Source organism: Pseudorca crassidens, chromosome 8 (assembly GCF_039906515.1).
Source record: "Pseudorca crassidens isolate mPseCra1 chromosome 8, mPseCra1.hap1, whole genome shotgun sequence".
NCBI lineage: Eukaryota > Metazoa > Chordata > Mammalia > Artiodactyla > Delphinidae > Pseudorca > Pseudorca crassidens.
In genome coordinates this window covers 40,139,972-40,159,650 of record NC_090303.1, presented here as the reverse complement: position 1 = coordinate 40,159,650, position 19,679 = coordinate 40,139,972, and the positions used below count along the sequence as shown (strand labels likewise).

The 19,679-nt window shown below is 33.8% G+C and overlaps 1 protein-coding gene across 11 annotated transcripts in view; it reads right to left on the bottom strand.

Annotated features, from left to right (window-relative positions):
- DGKB (diacylglycerol kinase beta) overlaps positions 1–19,679 on the bottom strand; it is a 797,684-nt gene that overhangs the window by 415,803 nt on the left and 362,202 nt on the right. For all 11 annotated transcript variants that reach the window (XR_010945490.1, XM_067746239.1, XM_067746240.1 and 8 more), the window contains 2 exons: positions 5,367–5,452; positions 3,811–3,900 (listed from right to left, as the gene is read on the bottom strand). Coding sequence is in view for 10 of the 11 variants with exons in the window: in XM_067746239.1 (XP_067602340.1) it covers positions 3,811–3,900; positions 5,367–5,452 (176 nt within the window). In the remaining variant the exon portion in view is untranslated. The remainder of the gene's footprint in view (positions 1–3,810; positions 3,901–5,366; positions 5,453–19,679) is intronic.

The following is a 19,679-nucleotide window of genomic DNA, read 5'->3' as shown; positions in this document are numbered from 1 at the left end:
ATATACATTAAACTAATGTATAATATAGTATGAAAATATAGTATATTTAATATACAGTATTATACACAAACCCACTCAGCAGAAATATGAATAAATGATAATGCTCTAAAACAAACATTGAGCTTGTCCTCAGCTACATCTCAGGTTAATAGAAGCATTGTTCAGCATAACACCGGAAAAATGTAGGAACGGCAACCGACCAGGAGACAACATAATAGAATTGAATTTAATGAAAGAATTAATACAGCTAGATTAAGTAGGGTCAATTAACTTAAATTCTTTAGCACTGGATATGTTCTCAAAGTTTTTATGGCTATGTATGAAAAAGGCTGGTATCAATCAGTCTTCTAGCCAAGGAAAAATGGAAAGAGAGAGGCAATAAATCTATTTGGAGAATCATACCTGCAGTTCAGTGCTAATTCTCAAAGGTGAAGAATTCCAAATTGTAGTTCCCCATTTAACAAATATCTATGCCCTACTTGTTTAGATTTATCTGTGCTCAAGCTTGTTTAATAATGATCCATAACTATAAATAGGATTCCTGAACTCAAAGATTATATTTTTTAAAAAAAGATAAATTAAACTTACTAAATATGCAAACAAAGCTTGTTCCAGAAAAGAATGATGCTATTTTGCTTCCATTATTTTGATTTAAAGCGTATAATCACTCTAGGCTAAGCAACCAAATGAAAACGTAATTAGTATTTATCTTTGCTTTAATGATATGATGTTATCATAATGACTGATTGTATCTAAAATGTCATAGGAATTTTTACAAATTTAAAATCACATAAAGAAAAGCAACAACATATATTTGTAAGAGTGTGCTCCATGTAAAATTCTGCCTCCTACTCCCTTACTCTTCACAAAACAACATTTTTCTTGCAGTAAACTTCAGAATTTTGCTTGAGAGATTAATCATTGCCAGAAAAATTGCAAAGAGAATGTAAATTAAGTATTTTTTTCAAATGTCCTACAACATCTTATATTTGTACAGTGTTATGTTTTCCAAAATATGTAAATATACTCATAAAAATTAAGCTTCCAGTCAATAGATTCCAGTGATATTACGTGAACAAAATGATTATTGGTTGAATAAAGTAATTTCTTTCCCAAATGTTAAGCATAATGATAATTACTATAATTACAGGAAGGACTCAGCCCAGACACTGGGGAAACAATTTGATAGTTGGGTGTAAGAACCTCCAAGGCAGATACCATTATTTTCTTCAAGTTCTGATGAGGAGTCTTAGGCACACAGTTGTTAAGCAACTTGCTCAAAGTTAGACACCTGACAAGAAATAATGCCACCCCAGAGCATGTTTCTTTATTAGTAAACTCTAGCAGATCGCACCTCCATTTTCCTAATTGCTCACCTTGGGCATCTTGCAGTCCCCCTTGATACCTCACTTTCCCCAAAGTCCCTACCCAATCCATTGGCACGTTGTATCAGTCTATCCCTGAAAATGTCAGTGTGTGCACTTGTCTCATTTGTACTACCACCGCCCTAGCCCAGCCCATTTATCCTCTAAATACAATGGTAATCCAAATTCTCCTTTCAAAAACTATGATTCCCCACATTGCCACATTTTCTTAACAGTCTTTTATGCCCCCAAATTAACCTATTTTGAAAACACAAATGTCACTGTGCCACTCTGCTTTTGAAACTCTTCCAAAGTTTCACTGTGTACTTCAAAGTCAATCACATAAAATTTTTACCATGACCATTAAGACCTGCATAATCTGGCTCCAGATTCTCTCTCCAACGTCATCCTATTCACCCCGCTGAGGCCATACCTACCCACTGCCCCATGACCTCTTAGAGTTACATCAGCCTTCCTTCAGTCCTTTCAGTACAAAGAGCTCGCTCTTTCTTCCTCATATTTTAAATCCAGCTTAAATGTTACTTCCTCAGAGAGGTCTTCTTGACCATATAGCTGAATAGTTCCCCTTGGTTATTCTCTGAAAATACACTCTGATTCTTTCATATCCTTGACCTTATTTTGTAATTATATATTTCATTATTCAGTGATTTATTGTCTGTGTACGCAATGAAAATGTAACCTCCAAAAGGGTAAGAACCCTTTATTTATTTTCTCATTTAATATCCATCACCTAGAACAGTGCCAGCACATGCTAGACATGCACAAAGAGTTCATCATCAATATACACTTTGACATATACTATAATCCATGTGTCTTTGGCCACTGATAAGAATATCTTTAAAACTGTTTACAAGGAAATAATTAAAGGATGCCCTGAATGGAACTTCTATATCAATTTTGAGATTTAAGTCATTTGCCAGCTTGAAGCCAAAATAAAATTATTAATTTTCAAATATCAAAAATATTTCCAGAGGAATACGTAAGAAGCCACATGCATGATTCTCTTCCTTTTAATCAATACACGTATATTAACATTGGCAAATATAAGCATCTCGTAAGCAATGGTTCATTCTATCTATCTATCTATATCTATCTTTAGATTCTATACAATTTAACTCAGTATTTTATAATATTCTTCTACTAAGTTATATCCTTAATGAAAGTTACAAATATATCATATACCATGTTTTTAACTTGGTTTCAAATTCTGTCAAATACACAAATACAATGTATATACATCTTAGAGTTCACAAGTTGCCCAGGTATTCATGGAACAATTCTTCTCAAATTTTGTTGTAAATCAAGTTACTTAGGGAGTTTGCTTAAAAAAAAAAATCAACTGCCCGGGTCCCATCTCTAGAGATTTCCATTTAGCATATTTGAAGTAAGGTCGGTCCACTATATTTTTAACAAGCTTCCCAAGGGCTTCTGATTTACACTGTCTTACTAGACACTTTTCAAACTTCTCTGAGTTTAGATGCTAAAAATATTTAGGATTAGGTTCTTGTTTATTTAGCAAAATATGGTTTTCTTTTCTTTGATATCTTCTGGTAAGTTTAGCCTGTTAATGACACTTCAAATTATTTTAAGATCTCATCTTGAAATATTCTCCCTTTACTCACCTGTTCCATCTACACTATTCCATTTTCAGTTCCTTCAGTAATGTTAAGTGCCTTTGTATCTCTGGGCCTTTGGACTTGATGTTCCCTCTGCCTATAATGTCCACCCCCAGTTCTATATGGCTCCGTCATTATCCACCTATTAGGATTCTTCTTATGTCACCTCATCAATTCCTAGGTGAGGTCGTTCATTATGTTGATTATCATATGTTGATATCATTATCATTTATATTACTTGTCAGTAGGAAGTCTCACAATTTACACATGACTTCACGTTCCACTAGAATTTAAGGCTCCGTTGAAAGCAGATATTGTTTTCTTTCTATTCTTAACCCTGTACCCCAAGTGCAGAAGACACCACCTGGTGCAAAGTGGGTCTCAGAAAATGTGTTACCTCTTGTACTTATTCCTGGACAAGTCATTTGTTAGCCTTTCAGTTCTTTTCCTTTGTTTGTGATTTTCTCACACACTCAGAGATTACAAATGTGAACATTATTTTAGAGTTAACCCATGCTTATCTCATTTCTTAAATTGGAAACCCCCAAACCAAAAAGGGTTGGAAGCTTGCCTGCCCCATCAAGTATATAATTAGCACTCACAGTCTAACTCTTGGTCCACTATTTGTTTCTCTACTCTAGACGATTGTTCAAAATTATACTACATATCTGACAGCAATTATGTTTGCTGAAATTACATGGCAGCTGTCATGCAGTGAAGAAATGCTGGATTTAGTTTTTGGGGGAAGGGTGCTCTGTACTATATCTCTGTTTTTTAAGTTTTTTTTTTTTTTTTTTTAGCTATTTTACCTCCTCCCCATCGCAGGCATCTTGCTAGATCATTGCCGGTCCCGAGAGGCAGAATAGCCACTGGAGGATGCTTGACTACATTTGCCTTTTCTGTAGAATTGAAAAATTGAAATAAAATAAATTTTTGATCACAGACAGAACAACAATAAAATAAACACAGCTTGGCATGGAAGGCATTCCACCAGGTACTTATAAACATAAAACGTTCTATTTTATAGTTATATACAATTATAAATTGATTAATTTGTATGTATTTCTAGCAATTTATAAAACAAATAAATACCAAAATTCACAGAGTGACAGGAATTTTCAAGACTTATGCATGAGGAAAGCCTTTTAAATATGTTAATTCAGTTAAAAATTGTAGCGTGTTTGAATTAACTCCGTTGAAATTCTCAAGGATGCAGGTACATACAACACAGGAATATTCATACAAGGACGTAAGCAGAGTGGAGAAGTAGCTTCCTATAAAAAGTCCTTTGCAACATCAACTCGAGGTACACTTGAAGGAATAAAATATTTTGAAAGTAGTGGAATTCTAAAGGTTAGTAAAACGCTAACAATGGTTTTGTGCTGTTCTGTGTCAGAGTCAACGACGTAAAAGATTACCTGGTTTTGTTTGAGGTTCAACATTATACAACATAGTGTTTGAGTCCAGTAAAGATATTTGCCACTGAAATTCCACATGCTTTTGTTTGAATCACTGAGCAAATCTCACAAACATATATTAGTTTTCTTTATTCTTCTCCCTTCTCAGCCCTTCAAAGTAAGCATATGTGGGTGTGTAGGAACGGGGAGGGAATAGATTATGTAGGGATGTGCCACAGCGTACTAGCCAAGGCTTAGATTTTGAGGGCTAATGCAAACCAACAATATCCTCCTGTTTTCACTAAGATTCTTACAAGTTCTCAGATACTGTTCAAGCAACTCCTTAATTTTTGCAGTTCTTGAACTCTGGTTTTCTCCTTAAATATATTAATACTACTGACATTGTTTATTGGAAGGCCAAAGAATACAATTTTCCCTGTTTTTCCTGTTTTAAAAATGTTAGTAGGTTAAAGTCGTTAGATGCTTACCAAAAGTGTGCTGACAATATGTATTCATTTTTAATTTGAATATTTTTGAGAGTATGAAAAGGTAGAATATTCTCAACTGCATTGACTAAATAAAAGTTTGCTTCAATATATATAGATAGTAAAACTTCTTTTGAATCAATCTTTCCTTTTTATGAAGAGGCCTATTTTTAAAAAAGATTGGTCAATGCAGATCCAGAAATATTTGAGGGTTTATTAAATTCCAAGAGAAATGAATGAGAAAAGAGGGATTTCTAGTTACTTGTAAATTATTTTGTCAGTTAAAAATTTGAAATATAGACGAATAAATTAAGCCAGTAAACAGTGTGTAACATTCCAGATGTCTAAGTGTATCACTATGTACTTTGTTTATTTAATGCATCCACATCCAAAGATATGGATGCACTAAATAAACAAACAAAATACACAGAATTTAAGGTTACCACTCTCACCCCAGCTACGTTAAATGTGTGTCTTCATTACCTATGCAGTCCAAAATCCACCCCACAGTTCCATCTCCACCGCAGGCTAACACTCTGAAATCAGGAACATCACGGAAAAAGCTTAACCTGAAAAATAAGCACGTTATGGCACATGATTGATATTTCAAAATTAGGACATTTTTAGTTTTGTATATTTAGCATTTCATCTAATGAAAGATTTTGATTTTATTGAAAAACGTTAAATTCTTATGTAGAATGGAATTCTAAAATAAAAGTATTAACATGTCCTAAGTTAAACATTGTCATTATATACTCTATATTCTATAATAAATATATTTTTTCTTTTATCAACTCTAAAGTTAAAAAAATAAAGTTAATAAATTATAATAATTTTCATTAAGATATACTCCCATATGCGGTATGCAGTTCACATAATGCAGAGTGACATATACAAAATTGTTTCATTTACTAATTTTTATTGATAAACAATTCTTTTGAATAATTATATAAATGTGACCAATAGGTCAGTAAATATGTCTTTGAGAGTTTTCGCCTTCTCCATTACTGGGAGAAAATGATCAGACTGCATATGAGGTTTTAGCCAACTGTATTCAGTGTTTCCTTCTGACTGAATCTGCAACTAGAAGCCAGGCTTCCCCCTGTCTTTTGACCTGGCTGGCAGTGTTTGCCACCCAGGAATACTCAAGACTAATTGCGGGGTCAGCTGTGATAAATGTCCACTGCTTCTGCTGCTACTGCATGCAGTGTGCTTATTAATGCAACCTACCTTGGGGAAAATTACAAAGGCAGGTAGTGCCTCCAGTTATACAATCATACATGCCTATTTTCTTGTATATAAAAAAAAAAGAATTGAAATAGGACAGAATATTTAGAATGTGCCTCTTCACCTTTCTTGCCCCAATGGTAACAATATAATACAGTTGGCCCTCCATATCTACAAGTTCCACATATGCAGATTCAACCAACCAGGGATCAAAAATCTTAAAAAAAAAATCCAGGGCTTCCCTGGTGGCGCAGTGGTTGAGAGTCCGCCTGCCGATGCAGGGGACACGGGTACGTGCCCCGGTCCGGGAAGATCCCACATGCCGCGGAGCGGCTGGGCCCGTGAGCCATGGCCGCTGAGCCTGTGCGTCCTGAGCCTGTGCTCCGCAACGGGAGAGGCCACAACAGTGAGAGGCCTGCGTATCGCAAAAAAACAAAACAAAACAAAACAAAAAATATCCAGAAAGTTTCAAAAAAGCAAAACTCAAATTTGGTGAGCCGCAACTATATATTTACAAAACATTTATATTGTATTTACACCTATTTACATATCATTTACATTTTATTACGTACTGTAGTAACCTAAAGACGATTTAAAGTATGCGCAAACACTATGCCTTTTTATATAAGGGACTAAGAGCATCTGTGGATTTTGGTATCTGGAGAGTCCTGGAAACCATCCCCAGGTATTCTTGTGGATACCACAAGAAAGTTTTCTATAGGATTACATATATAAATGTACACATGTAAATTTTATCACACACATATTTTTAACATAAACAGGATTATGCTATACATCCTTTTAATTTATCCGTGTGCATTTTTTGACTTAAAAACGTCAGAGATCTGTGTCAGTGTACATATAAAGATTTATTACAAGTGAATATTAAATAGGGTATATAGTCTATGATTAAATAAGTCATTTCATGTACTTTTAAACTCTTTAGTGTTTCACTGTCACAAAAAACCAGGTATTGCAGTTAACATTATTTGAATACATTTATGTGAACAAGTGCATTATGTTCTGAAAGCTAATCTTCTATAAGGGAAATACTCCACTACAACATTATGATACCCTCTGAATGGCGCCCACTGTAGAAAATTAAGGGCCCACTTCCTTGAAACTCCAAAACACTACATATAAACAACTTTATGATGTTTCTTCAATAAGTGAAAACTACCATGGTGCTGTTATTGCATAATCACATGCCTGTTTACTAGTGGGTTGAACATATTTTTGTAGGTTTACAGATGTGTGACCTCCTTTGTGAACTGCATCTTTAAAGCCTTGTCCTTCTTTTCCATAAGTTGCATTTTATTATCTTATAAACTCTATGTATTATGAGTGATATTTTTATATAAATTAGCATCATTAGAAAAAAAATTTGGTTAATGTCATACAAACAGTGCATAAACATAATAGAAATGTAAACAAATCAACTAAAACCCCATCCCCTGATACTAAGAGCCATAAATATTTAGAACATGAAAATTTCCTGTATTTCCTCATGCATTGTATCGTGGGCATTTACCTTTCGTTAGACATGTTGAAATATTTTCTTCCAGACTATCACTGGTTAGTTTGCTGTTATATAAGCAATATAATAAACACCTATATACCAGCTGCCCAACCCAGAGAGTAGAATATTCCTAATAACTTACATATACCTGCGTTCTTTCCCTATAGCACCCCCTTCCTCGTTAACAAAGGTGACCACTATTCTGAATTTCAGGTTATCATGTGTATGCCATAAACAACACATTGTATGTTGCTTTTTCATCTCAGCATTGTTACTAACATTCCTCCACGTAGTAGCTGAATTTCCATCCACGTGTAGTTGAAGAGTTATTTCTACTGCTGTGTTTAATACCATTTATGCGGGTATGCATTTTAAAATCCATACAATGGATATTTGGATTGATTAGCTTTATGTTCTCATAAAAAATGCATTTTCGACAGTTTCTGGTGCTCATGGACAGTGACCACTTTTGCAACTTTACAATATCATGCCAAACTGTTTCCTATAGAAGTTGTACCAATGTAGGCACGTAAAAGAAGGTGGAAAAAATCTGTGCCGAGCCCATCCTAACACTTGTAATGTCATACTTGGTAATTTTATGTGTTTCCTCGTTTGTGAAATGCCTTTTCATATCTTTACTCCTTTTTTACTTGTTGATTTGTAAAAATTCTTTACTTCTTGATTTTAATCCTTTTGGGTTTTTTTCTCTTTCTTTGGGCAAATATTTCCTATAGGTTTAAAGTTTTTTACTTTCCTTAATGTATATTTTAACAAGTATCATTTTAGTTTTAATGTATTCAAGTTTATCAATCTTTTGATAAATGGCTAGCACTTTGGCCTCTTTGTGTAACAAACAATGTTTCCTCAGTGGACAGAAGAGAGTTCACATTTACTCTCCTAAAATTTCAGTTTTAATTTTTTAAAAAAATTATTTAATTTATTTTATTTTTGGTTGCGTTGGGTCTTCATTGTTGCACGTGGGCTTCTCTAGTTGTGGCAAGCAGGGGCTACTCTTCGTTGCGGTGCGTGGGCTTCTCATTGCGGCGGCTTCTCTTGTTGTGGAGCACAGGCTCTAGGCATGCAGACTTCAGTAGTTGTGGCACGTGGGCTGAGTAGTTGTGGCTCGCGGGTTCTAGAGCGCAGGCTCAGTAGTTGTGGCGCACAGGCTTAGTTGCTCCGCGGCATGTGGGATCTTCCCACACGGCTTGAACCCGTGTCCCCTGCGTTGGCAGGCGGATTCTTAACCACTTGAGTCACCAGGGAAGCCCCTTAGTTTTAATTTTGACATAGAAATTTTATGTGGTGATGTAAGATAGGATGGTGTGAGTTATTGGAATAGGATAATATATATAAAATATACACAATATTCTAGAGTGGTTCTGTCTAGTAGTGATCCCTTTTTTCTTTTCCCTTCTTCACTGCCTTCTTTCATCCCTCTGCCCTCCCTTTCTCTTTCTCCATTCCTCCTATTCTTGCCTCCTTTCTTCTGTCCTTTTGAGTGTTGTGCAACTATTTTTCTTTTCATTTTTAAATCCATCTTTTCATGTTTTGGATAATTCAGTTTTCTATCATGCAAGTCCATCATAAATCAAATTTCCATATATGGGTATTTTTCTTTTTAGAATCTGTTCTATTTTATTCATGAATTTGTCCATCTCTGAACCAGTACCACACTCTTACAACACTATAGCTTTATAGTTAATCTATGTCTCATTGAACATGAAATCTTAGCTATTATTTTTTTCTTTGCTTTACTGTACACATATTAAATTTAACTTGTCATATCCCATAAGGGTGAAAATAAAAACACACACACAAAAATCATAAATGTTTTAAAAAATTGCATTACATGAAGTCTATTGAGCAGTTTTAGGAGAAATAACATCTATATGGTGTTAATTCCTCATCCATGAATATAGGATTTTTCAATCAACTTATTCTTTAATATCCTTAAATAAATTACAACATTTTTTTGCTTGCAGGTCATTGTTAGATTTATTCTTGGTTGTCTTAAAGTTTATGTTGGTATCTTAAATTCTTAAATTGTTTATTAAAATTAATGTTTTTGTTGCTGGTATATATAAATATATTTGACTTTTATATATTGATCTCAAAAACAGCCACATTACTCCTCTTTTCTATTGCCTATATAATGTTTGTAGATTCATTTGGATTTCTATGTAAAGAACTATATCATATGCTAATAACAATGGTACTATTAGTGATCTTCAATCCTTATAATTGTTATTTCTCTCCCTGTCTTATTGTGCTGGCCAGAGCTTCAATACTTTATTGAATTAGAGTATTTATACAGAATATCCATATCTTGTCCCGGAATTTAAATGGAATACTTTCATAATTTCCCAACTTAGGATGATGTTTGTTGTACGGATTTTCTTTTCTTTTTCTTTTTTGAGCGACACCTTTCATACAGATTATAAAGTTTTCTTCTATTTCTGTTATATAGAATTTTTATTATGAATCAATGTTAATATTCTCTGCACCTTGTGAGATATTGAGATGATTTCATTTCATTGGTAATGTGGGCATATACACTTACATATTTCTGCATTATTAAAACATTCTTATAATACTTTCATATACCCAAATTGGACACTGTTATTAATATTGTTATAGAAAACTGGTTTTGCTTTGCTAACACTTTGTTCAGAAGTTTTTGTCTACATTCATGAACACAACAGACTATTTTTCTTCTTCATACCATCTGTAACTTTTTATCAAAATTTTTCTGTCTCATAAAATGAACTGTAGAAGATGCCGCCCTTATTTTCCATTTTTTGGAGGCATCTATATAATTTTGGAAGTTCCTTAAAACTGGTAGCACTTGCATATCAACTATCCAATTTCTAGTGAGTCTTTGATTTCTTTTTTTTTAATTAACAGGTATTAAATAATTGTTTCAATTCCTTTAATTATTACTGAAAAAGATCCTATTTTCTAATTCTTTCTCAATCAGTTTTTACCAATTACATTTCTGCTTTAATTTGTCTATCTCCTAAGTTTTCAAAGACCTTGTCACTGAAACCTACAAAAGCTTTTCAAATTAAGCGAGGAGCTGAAAAGTTTATCATAGAGCTGAAAAGTTTACCATAGTTGTTTCTGGTGAAAGCCTAACCATCCACAGGACTCACCATCGCTCTTCCATCCATGATGATGTTTCATCTGTTTTCTTTTAAAATTGTCATCTTTGGTTCTTCAGCAGCATCCTAACCCCAAACATAAACCCCACGTGACTCTCAGACCAGCTTACTCTCTGTAAGTTGATTGCTAAATGGATTGAAAAATTGACTTCTCTATCTTAACTTCTTAATCCACTTCATCCATGCAGTTTTCCCTGGAGAGTCATTCATTCCTTATTTCATTCATTCCTTGAATAGTAGCCTTGGATAATTATTTAATCATTCTGAGCTTCAGTTTTCTTATCTTTAAAATTAAAATAATACCACCTGCTTTGTTGGGCTGTTTTAAGGAATAAACAAAGTGTGTATGTAAATTACATGGTACTATCCAGAGGTTATTATTAATTTAATAATTTTATCTTTATTAAAAGTAGTAAACGTATTTCATAGGTCAGATTGCCACTCCTCTATTTTACCACCTCTCCCACCCACAGCATTCTGGCAAAACAGTCAGCAAGAGAATTTTCTAACAAGTGAAGCTGGATGGACATTGATGAGACTTCTCCTACCTCCAAGCTGATACTATTAGGAGACCTATTTATGGCCCTGGGGACAGTAAGTTCAGATGATAACAGCTCTGACTGAGAACAAACAAATGCAAGAGACGTGGAAAGAGTCAAAATGCAGGGCTTTATGTGACCATTGACTTTTCATTCATTAAGCTGCAAAGACCAGCAGATGTGAGGCTCCCACTTCATAGGTCATCCTAACGATGGGGAAGGTGAAGCCATGTGGAGCGTCTGAGAAGACTCCCCTTTGCGGAAACTTTAGTACCGTATACTGTACGTTCCACCTATCAATTTCAACATTTCACTTGAAAAACTAGTAGGTATGAACATTTTGTAATGAAATAATCATTCAGGGCTCCTGAATTTATTTTTGCCATTTTATGGAAATTTTAAAAAATTAAAACGATTTTTAAAGCAGATAATGATTCTTGAGTCTTCAGTGTTCGTAATTATAGCACTGGTTCTCCTAGAGAGTTTTCTAATTTATCCATGATAGCTAAATTTGAAAAAAGAACCTATGTTAATGTATGTTTAGTAGCTCTGTGTCCAATGCCTTCTTATCACATATGCTCAACAGTCACCACTATAGCACATCCTAAAAAAAAGTGGGTGGTAAGATTATAATGTTTAATACCACTAAAAGCAAGTCAAAATATTTCATCTAAGATTCAGAAGTCTACTTTCCATTTTAAATAAGTTTTAGGATAAAACTGATATAGAAAAATTAGTGTCTGACAATAGTATCTAAAAAGCACACTACAACAACTCGTTAAGAAAGAAAAACTGCAGTACTGATTCCATTATCTTGGAAAGTGTCTAATAATGAGATTTCTTAAATGACAATGTGTAGGAATTTCTTTTTATTCCAATAGCACATTTTATTATTCAAGGAAAATAAGTGATGCCTGCCATTTATATCTAATTTTGATGTATCAGATTGAGCATATAAATATACTAAATGTATGGCTACTAAAGAGTGTACATATTGTACATTATATGTTATAAAGTTATATTCTTTAATACTTAAAGGAAACCAATGTGCGATTGATAAATACTGTTAGCATAATACTCCAGAGTGAATACTCATTTAATTGTACATATTCATCCCTTTGTATTAAAGAAATACAAGGCTGAAGGATCAAAAATGATTTTATCATATGTCATCAACTCTCTTCCTCTTCTTCTTCCTCCCCTTTTAGAAAAAATAGTTTACTTAAAGAGCTTGCCTTAAGAAAGGTCTGCATTTTGATTTAAACATTTTGAGCCAGATACAGCATACTTATCTCTTATTATTCAGCTCAATTCATATTCACACCTGTATGTACACAGTTATATATTATTCTTACAGTTATAGGATTAGATGGCTTCACAACTGTCTCACTAAAATCAGGCAGAATTTTCTGGTCTGTGATGTTGCTATTGTTTATTAAACTTTTTTTTTTTTGGTCTAGAAAACCAATTCTTAATACCTTCCAACTCGTTTTCTAATACCCAAACTGTATCTATACATACCTTGGTGTCACTGATATTATTACTGCTGCTGCAGCCACTCTGACAAAATCTATGCATGAAGCAATTATGTCCCTCAAAATTTCTCTATGCTATATATTTAAAAAGGGATGGGGGATATGCCATCTTTTTCTGTGGATTTTGATAATGTCAGCTTCAAAGTGATGACTCATCAACTTTAATGTACCTTCCCCATCATTTCAGCTTAAAGTAAAACTAATTATAACTATGTCTTCCCATCTTGAATCTATTTTACCAATAAATTACAAAGTTTAGGTAAATAAGGAAGTTCACCTGTTTCAACGAATTTGGCTAGTCTTTTGAGGATATTGTATGAAGATGAATTTATACTGTTTTGGGGGGGCATTTAATGTAAACAGTGGAATGATTATAAACAAAATGTTATTTGGACTCATCATTATGAACCCAGTAAAATTTAATGCTGTTCTCATCATATTCAGAAAAACTTTCAGAGTATTTGAGAAAATATATATCCCAATGAGCCATTAATAATTGAAACTTTAATTTCATTATCTCTGGAAATCTCAAAAACATCTCGTACGCGTATGTGTATTTTAGAAGAAAAAGGGAGAGAGGCAGAGAAAAATGACAAAAAGAGAAAAGAGACAGAAAATGAATGAATATTTACTCTTGGTAAACCTATGATATTATGCCATTAAATAACTTCAGTATTCTCCTTAGTGTAATACAAAATAGAAGTCAATAAATAAGCTCTGTAAAGTAATCCAAATATTTGTTCCTTCTTTGAATGGTGCACATACTTTTTGGAAAATTAATGTGTTAAAATGAATATCAAATGCTTTCAAGTCATTTTTTTTTTTCTTTTTGCGGTACGCGGGCCTCTCACTGCTGTGGCCTCTCCCGTTGCGGAGCACAGGCTCCGGATGCGCAGGCTCAGCGGCCATGGCTCACGGGCCTAGCTGCTCCGCGGCATGTGGGATCCTCCCGGACCGGGGCACGAACCCGTGTCCCCTGCATCGGCAGGCGGACTCTCAACCACTGCGCCACCAGGGAAGCCCTTTCAAGTCAGTTGTGAGTGAATAAAAACAAAGGAATACTTAGTGAGTTTTATTTTATATGCATCAGATCATTCCACCAAGTTAACTTTAGAATGTGAAGAAGTTATTTTGAATTAATAAATACATCTAGACATCTATTTAAAAAAATTACTTTGACTAGAATCAAATACAAAAGAATAACTATGCCTAAGAAAGAGAGATACATTTCATGGAAAATCCATATACCTAGAAAAGTAATTTTATGAAAGATATAGCACCTGCATCAATTTGCTTATTTAATATGCATTTATTAACTACAACTGTGTATCAGGAACTGGGTTAGAGTCCAGAGATTCAAAAGCAAGATAAGAGTCCTTGCCGTCAAGTATCTTAATTGAGAAGGCAGACAAGAAAACATCTGATTCACATTGCTATGGGATGTTTTAAAAACAGTTAATGCAGAATAACTAGAAGAGAATAAATGCATTGTCAGAGGGGATGGGAAAGTGAATGGTCTTTCCATGCATCAAGTTAGTGAATAAAGCTAGTGAACAGGTTTAGAAAAGGGTGAGAAAATGAGTTTAGTATTAGAATGTGAAATTTGAGATACCTATGGGACATTAACATGGAAATGTAGACTAAGTCAAATAAACCTACATGGACAGAGAAATCTGAGATGGAAGAAGATAGTCGGAAGCAATCCGTGTACACTTGATGATCAAAATCATGAAAAGAGAATAAGAAGAAGGAACATAGAGTTGTATTGCAGCAAAGAAAACCATAAGGTTCCTTAAACAACTGAAAATAGGGCTACTATATGACCCAGCAATCCCACTCCTAGACATATATCCAGAGAAGACCATAATTTGGAAAGATACCTGCACCCCAATGTTCACTACAGCACTATTTACAATAGCCAAGACATGAAAGCAACCTAAATGTCCATTGACAGAGGAATAGATAAAGAAGATATGGTACATATATACAATAGAATATTACTCAGCCATAAAAAAGAATGAAATAATGACATTTGCAACTACATGGATGGACCTAGAGATTATCATACTAAGTGAAGTAAGTCAGACAGAGACAGACAAATATCATATGGTATTACTTATATGCGGAATCTAAAATAAATGATATGAATAAACTTATTTACAAAACAGAAACAGACTTGCAGACTTAGAAAACAAACTTATGGTTACTAAAGGGGAAAGGTGTGGGGGGATGGATAAATTAGGAGGTTGAGATTAATATATACACACTACTATATATAAAATAGATAATCAACAAGGACCTACTGTATAGCACAGGGAACTCTACTCAATACTCTGTAATAACCTATATGGTAAAAGAATCTGAAAAAGAATAGATATATGTATATGTATAACTGAAGCGCTTTGTTGTATATTTGAAAATATGTATAACTGAAGCACTTTGTTGTACATTTGAAACTAACACAACATTGTAAAAAAACTACACTCCAATATATTAAAAAAAAATTGCTGGAGAGAGAGTGGAGAAAATGGAACCCTCCCACACTGTTGGTGGGAATGTAAAGTGGTACAGCCACTGTGGAAAACAGTACGCAAGTACTTCAAAAAACTAAAAATAGAATTGCCATATTATCCAGCAATCCCACTCCTGGGCATATATCTGGACAAAACTATAATTTGAAAAGATACATGCACCCCTATGTTTATAGCAGCACTATTTACAATAGCCAAGACATGGAAACAACCTAAAGGTGCATCGATGGAGGAATGGATAAAGAAGATGTGGTACATATATACAATGGAATACTACTCCACCATAAAAAAGAATGAGATAATACAATTTGCAGCAACATGGATGCACCTACAGATTCTCATATTAAATGAGGTAAGTCAGAAAGAGAAAGACAAATACCATATGATATCACTTATATGTGGAATCTAAATTATAACACAAATGAACTTACCTATGAAACAGAAACAGACTCACAGACATAGAGAACAGACTTGTGGTTGCCAAGGGGGAGGGAGAGGGATTGATCGGGAGTTTGGAATTAGCAAATGCAAACTATATATATATATATATATATGTAACTAAATCACTTTGCTGTATATCAGAAATTAACACAACATTGTAAATCAACTATTCTTCAATAACTTAAATTAAAAAAAAAAAAGATCATGTTACAGTACAACAGACATGTACATGGATTTGCTCTTTTATGAGACTAAAACCTTGAGCAAATCTTAAGCTCCCTGATCATGAGTTTCCTTATTGGCAAATGGAGAAAATGCTTAACTCTTAAAGTGATAGTATTTTGCATATTCCCTAGCATACAACCAACAAATCACTATTATTATTATAAAATTAAGAAAGCATATATACATGAAATGAACGAAGTTCTGAGTGTGAAATTCTAAGAAAAAATGATATTAAAAGAAGTGACTAAGGAGAATGTATCCAGATATATAATAAGCAGCACCTCAGAGATAGGAGACATTGATTTTCTAATATCCAAGGGAGATGAGACTTTTAAGATAGGTGAAAACAGCTAAAACTACGTGACTTAACACTTAGCAATTTATCAGTGACAATAGCAATGTCAGTGGAGAGTAAAGTCAAAACCCCAACTGCACTGAAGAGGTGATGGAAAAGTGAAAGAATAGCCCATTTTATTAAGAATGTAGTTGTGAAGAGACAAAAGAGTTGAGAAGGTAAGTAGCTATACATATCCATAGAGATTTTTCAAATTAAAAATGAGAGTATCCTCAATTTCACATGTTGCTCATGTTTTTGCAACTCCACAATGACCTGGGAATTGTTTTTCTGTTTTCCTTTTGGTCTTGAACCTCTATCCTTTATCCATTCCTGTTGTAATTTGTGATTATTATAACACTTTCATCATCACACATGTTTTCATAAACTAATCCAAGTCATTTTAACACAGAGTAGTCATATGTTAAAAAGGGATTACATACTTGAGCTAAAAAGCCATTAGAATAGGAACAGCTCAAGATGTAATAATAAGAGGGTGGGAATAATAAATTAAGTATCAAAGAACCAAGAGGAACAGGGACCCAGAACAGAAGTTGAATGCACCTTATTTAGGAGGAGAGATGCCTCATCCAGTGAGAGGGAAGGAAGTCAGGATGGGTATGAATATCAATGTGTTCATAAGGGTAGGAGTAAGGAAAATAAGTTAAATAATTTACTTGCCATGGCCTCTGATTGATTAATTAGGATCAGGGACGAATACTGGTTTTGTGGAATGTGATGTTTAGAAAAATCTGAAACCCTCTTTAAGAAAAAATATGCAAAAAATGTATATAAATTTAGGTTTAGATAAATTATATATAAATATATAAATGTAATATATGAATATATACATAAATAGTTATTTAAAATAAGAAATCACAACAAACTGAAAATTTAAGATAGCTCACAGATATGACATCATATGATCTAGAATAAAAACATAATAATTAATTAGCTTGATATACTTAAAAATTTTCCATTTATTGGCTTTTCATATGAACAATTTTGAATAACATATTTATGAAGAGATAAAAAGATGAGATCAAATTGTAGATTTCTATAAGCTGATTGCCTCTATATCAAATTGCCTTAAACTTTCATGCTTCTTGAGTTTTAGAGTTTTAAATGCAAGAGCAGGGCATAATTTGAAAAAGTCCAGTTGGTATAGTACTATCCATAGAAATGTTAAAGACTTCATTACTTCAGTGACCTAAGACTTGAGTCTTACTTTTTTTTCCCCAAAAGGTCCCTTAGCACCTGTAGGATCAATAAGAGAATGACTGAATAATTTGTGAATGTGTGTGTGTGCATGTGCACATGCATACAACTTGACAATTAAGGCCTTCATTGTAATTCATAGACTATTAAAGTGTCTTTGAAAGCAATTATGATTTATGTGCATACCAAAACCAATGCAAAGCATATATTCTTATCTGTATGTTTCTTACATTAGTAAAACATGTATTTTTGTCATGATGATGTGCTCCACCAAACTCTGTATTCCAATTATCACCATAGGAACAAATAATTGAATCTTAAGCGCTGAACTTTTTAACTGAGTCTGTGATAACATGATCAGTAATGTCCAATGTTTTACCATCATCCAAATGAACTTCCAAAAACTTGATTGGGGGTCCACAAGTTGCATGCACTCAAATCATTATTGCAATAAATGAATTTTCTATTTAAAACATCTGATCACTCTAATGTAAAAACGGCATTACTGGATCTTTTTAAAGTTCTTCTTTTGCTAGTGGACCAAAATCTTAACAGCTATTACTTCACTTACAACACACATAAGAAAACTTGAAATTGAAAATGCACATTAATTTAAAAGTCACATTTGATCTAAATGAAAAATCATGCTTAAAAGAGTTCTATACAAAGGGATTTTCTGCAGTTTCAATGATTGCCTTCAAGCAGAGAATTCGCTATTAATTTGAGGCAGATACTGATGCTTCTTTAGCATTTTTGTGTTTATGGTTTCCACATGGTCAGTGATATCACTAGAGCTCCCATCACTGATAGTAAAGATTGATAAATATTTCATAGAAGTTATGTATTCATCATCAACACTTTTTAAAACAAAAATTCATAGAAATGCAGAACTTAATTTTTCATTTAATATTCATTTTCATTTTTGAGATATATTTGCTGAAAAGTTTTATTGCAAAATAAAAATGCATAATATAACACAATATTTATAAACTACAATGTTTAATTTGTAAGACACCAAGGAAGAGTATTCAAACTTCATTAAACGTTCTTGGCATGACTGCTCATCTTCTCTTCCTCACATATATTTCATGTACATCTAACCTGTGATTTCCCACATCTCCACTGACAATGCTGATGGCTATATTTGTTCCCATTTGCATCTCACAAGGAGAGGAGAGGCACAGGCCACAGCATAATGGACTGGTATAACAAGTATACCAGTTGGCCAACAAGGGCTTTCAGTGAACATTTATTTTTGTCTTTGAATTCTCTGTACACTGTATTTCACAAGAAGTTGTTGCTTATATGTGGGAAGGATTGGGAAGAGAAAGTTTTTTTGCTTTTTTAGATGAAATAATTATAGGTTAAAGTGAGAACTGTGTTCACTGGACATGTAAGTGTCTTACATCTGACTAGAGGATAACAGCAGAAGCAGGAATGTGCAAATTAGCTCTCAAACCCCTCAAGTTTATTATAATGTATCCATTAATAATAATACTTAAACTAAAAATACAAAATTCTTATGCTAATACTAAATTGAGTTGGATGCTGGGACACCAGGAATAAACCAGAAGAGTCCTGGGTAAACTTAATTATTATGGTCGCAGTAGTTTTAAGACCCTATGTGATTTGGCCCGTCAGTGCTATTCTAATATGCTATCTCTATCCATTCCGCTCCAGCCATGCTGGGCCTTCCTGCTAATGTTCCCCAGTCGTGTCAAATATTCTCCCATCATGGTGCTTTTCGTCTTGCTCCTCCCTCTGCTTTAAATGTGATTCTATGTGATGACCAAATGGCTTGCTTCCTCATCTCCTTCATGTCTATACTCAGTGAGTCTTTCCCTGCTCAGCCTATTTAAAATAACCATCACAGAACACTCACTACCAATATACACTCTGTTTACCTTCCCTGTTGACATGTGTACATTTTATTAGTTTAATGTGTGCCTTCCTCCACTAAGACCATGAGGCCAGGAAGTGATGTTTCTTTTGTTCATAGTGAATTGGCAGTGCTAAGACTTTTTCCTGACACCTGGTAGCCATTGAATTAATACATGCTGAATCAA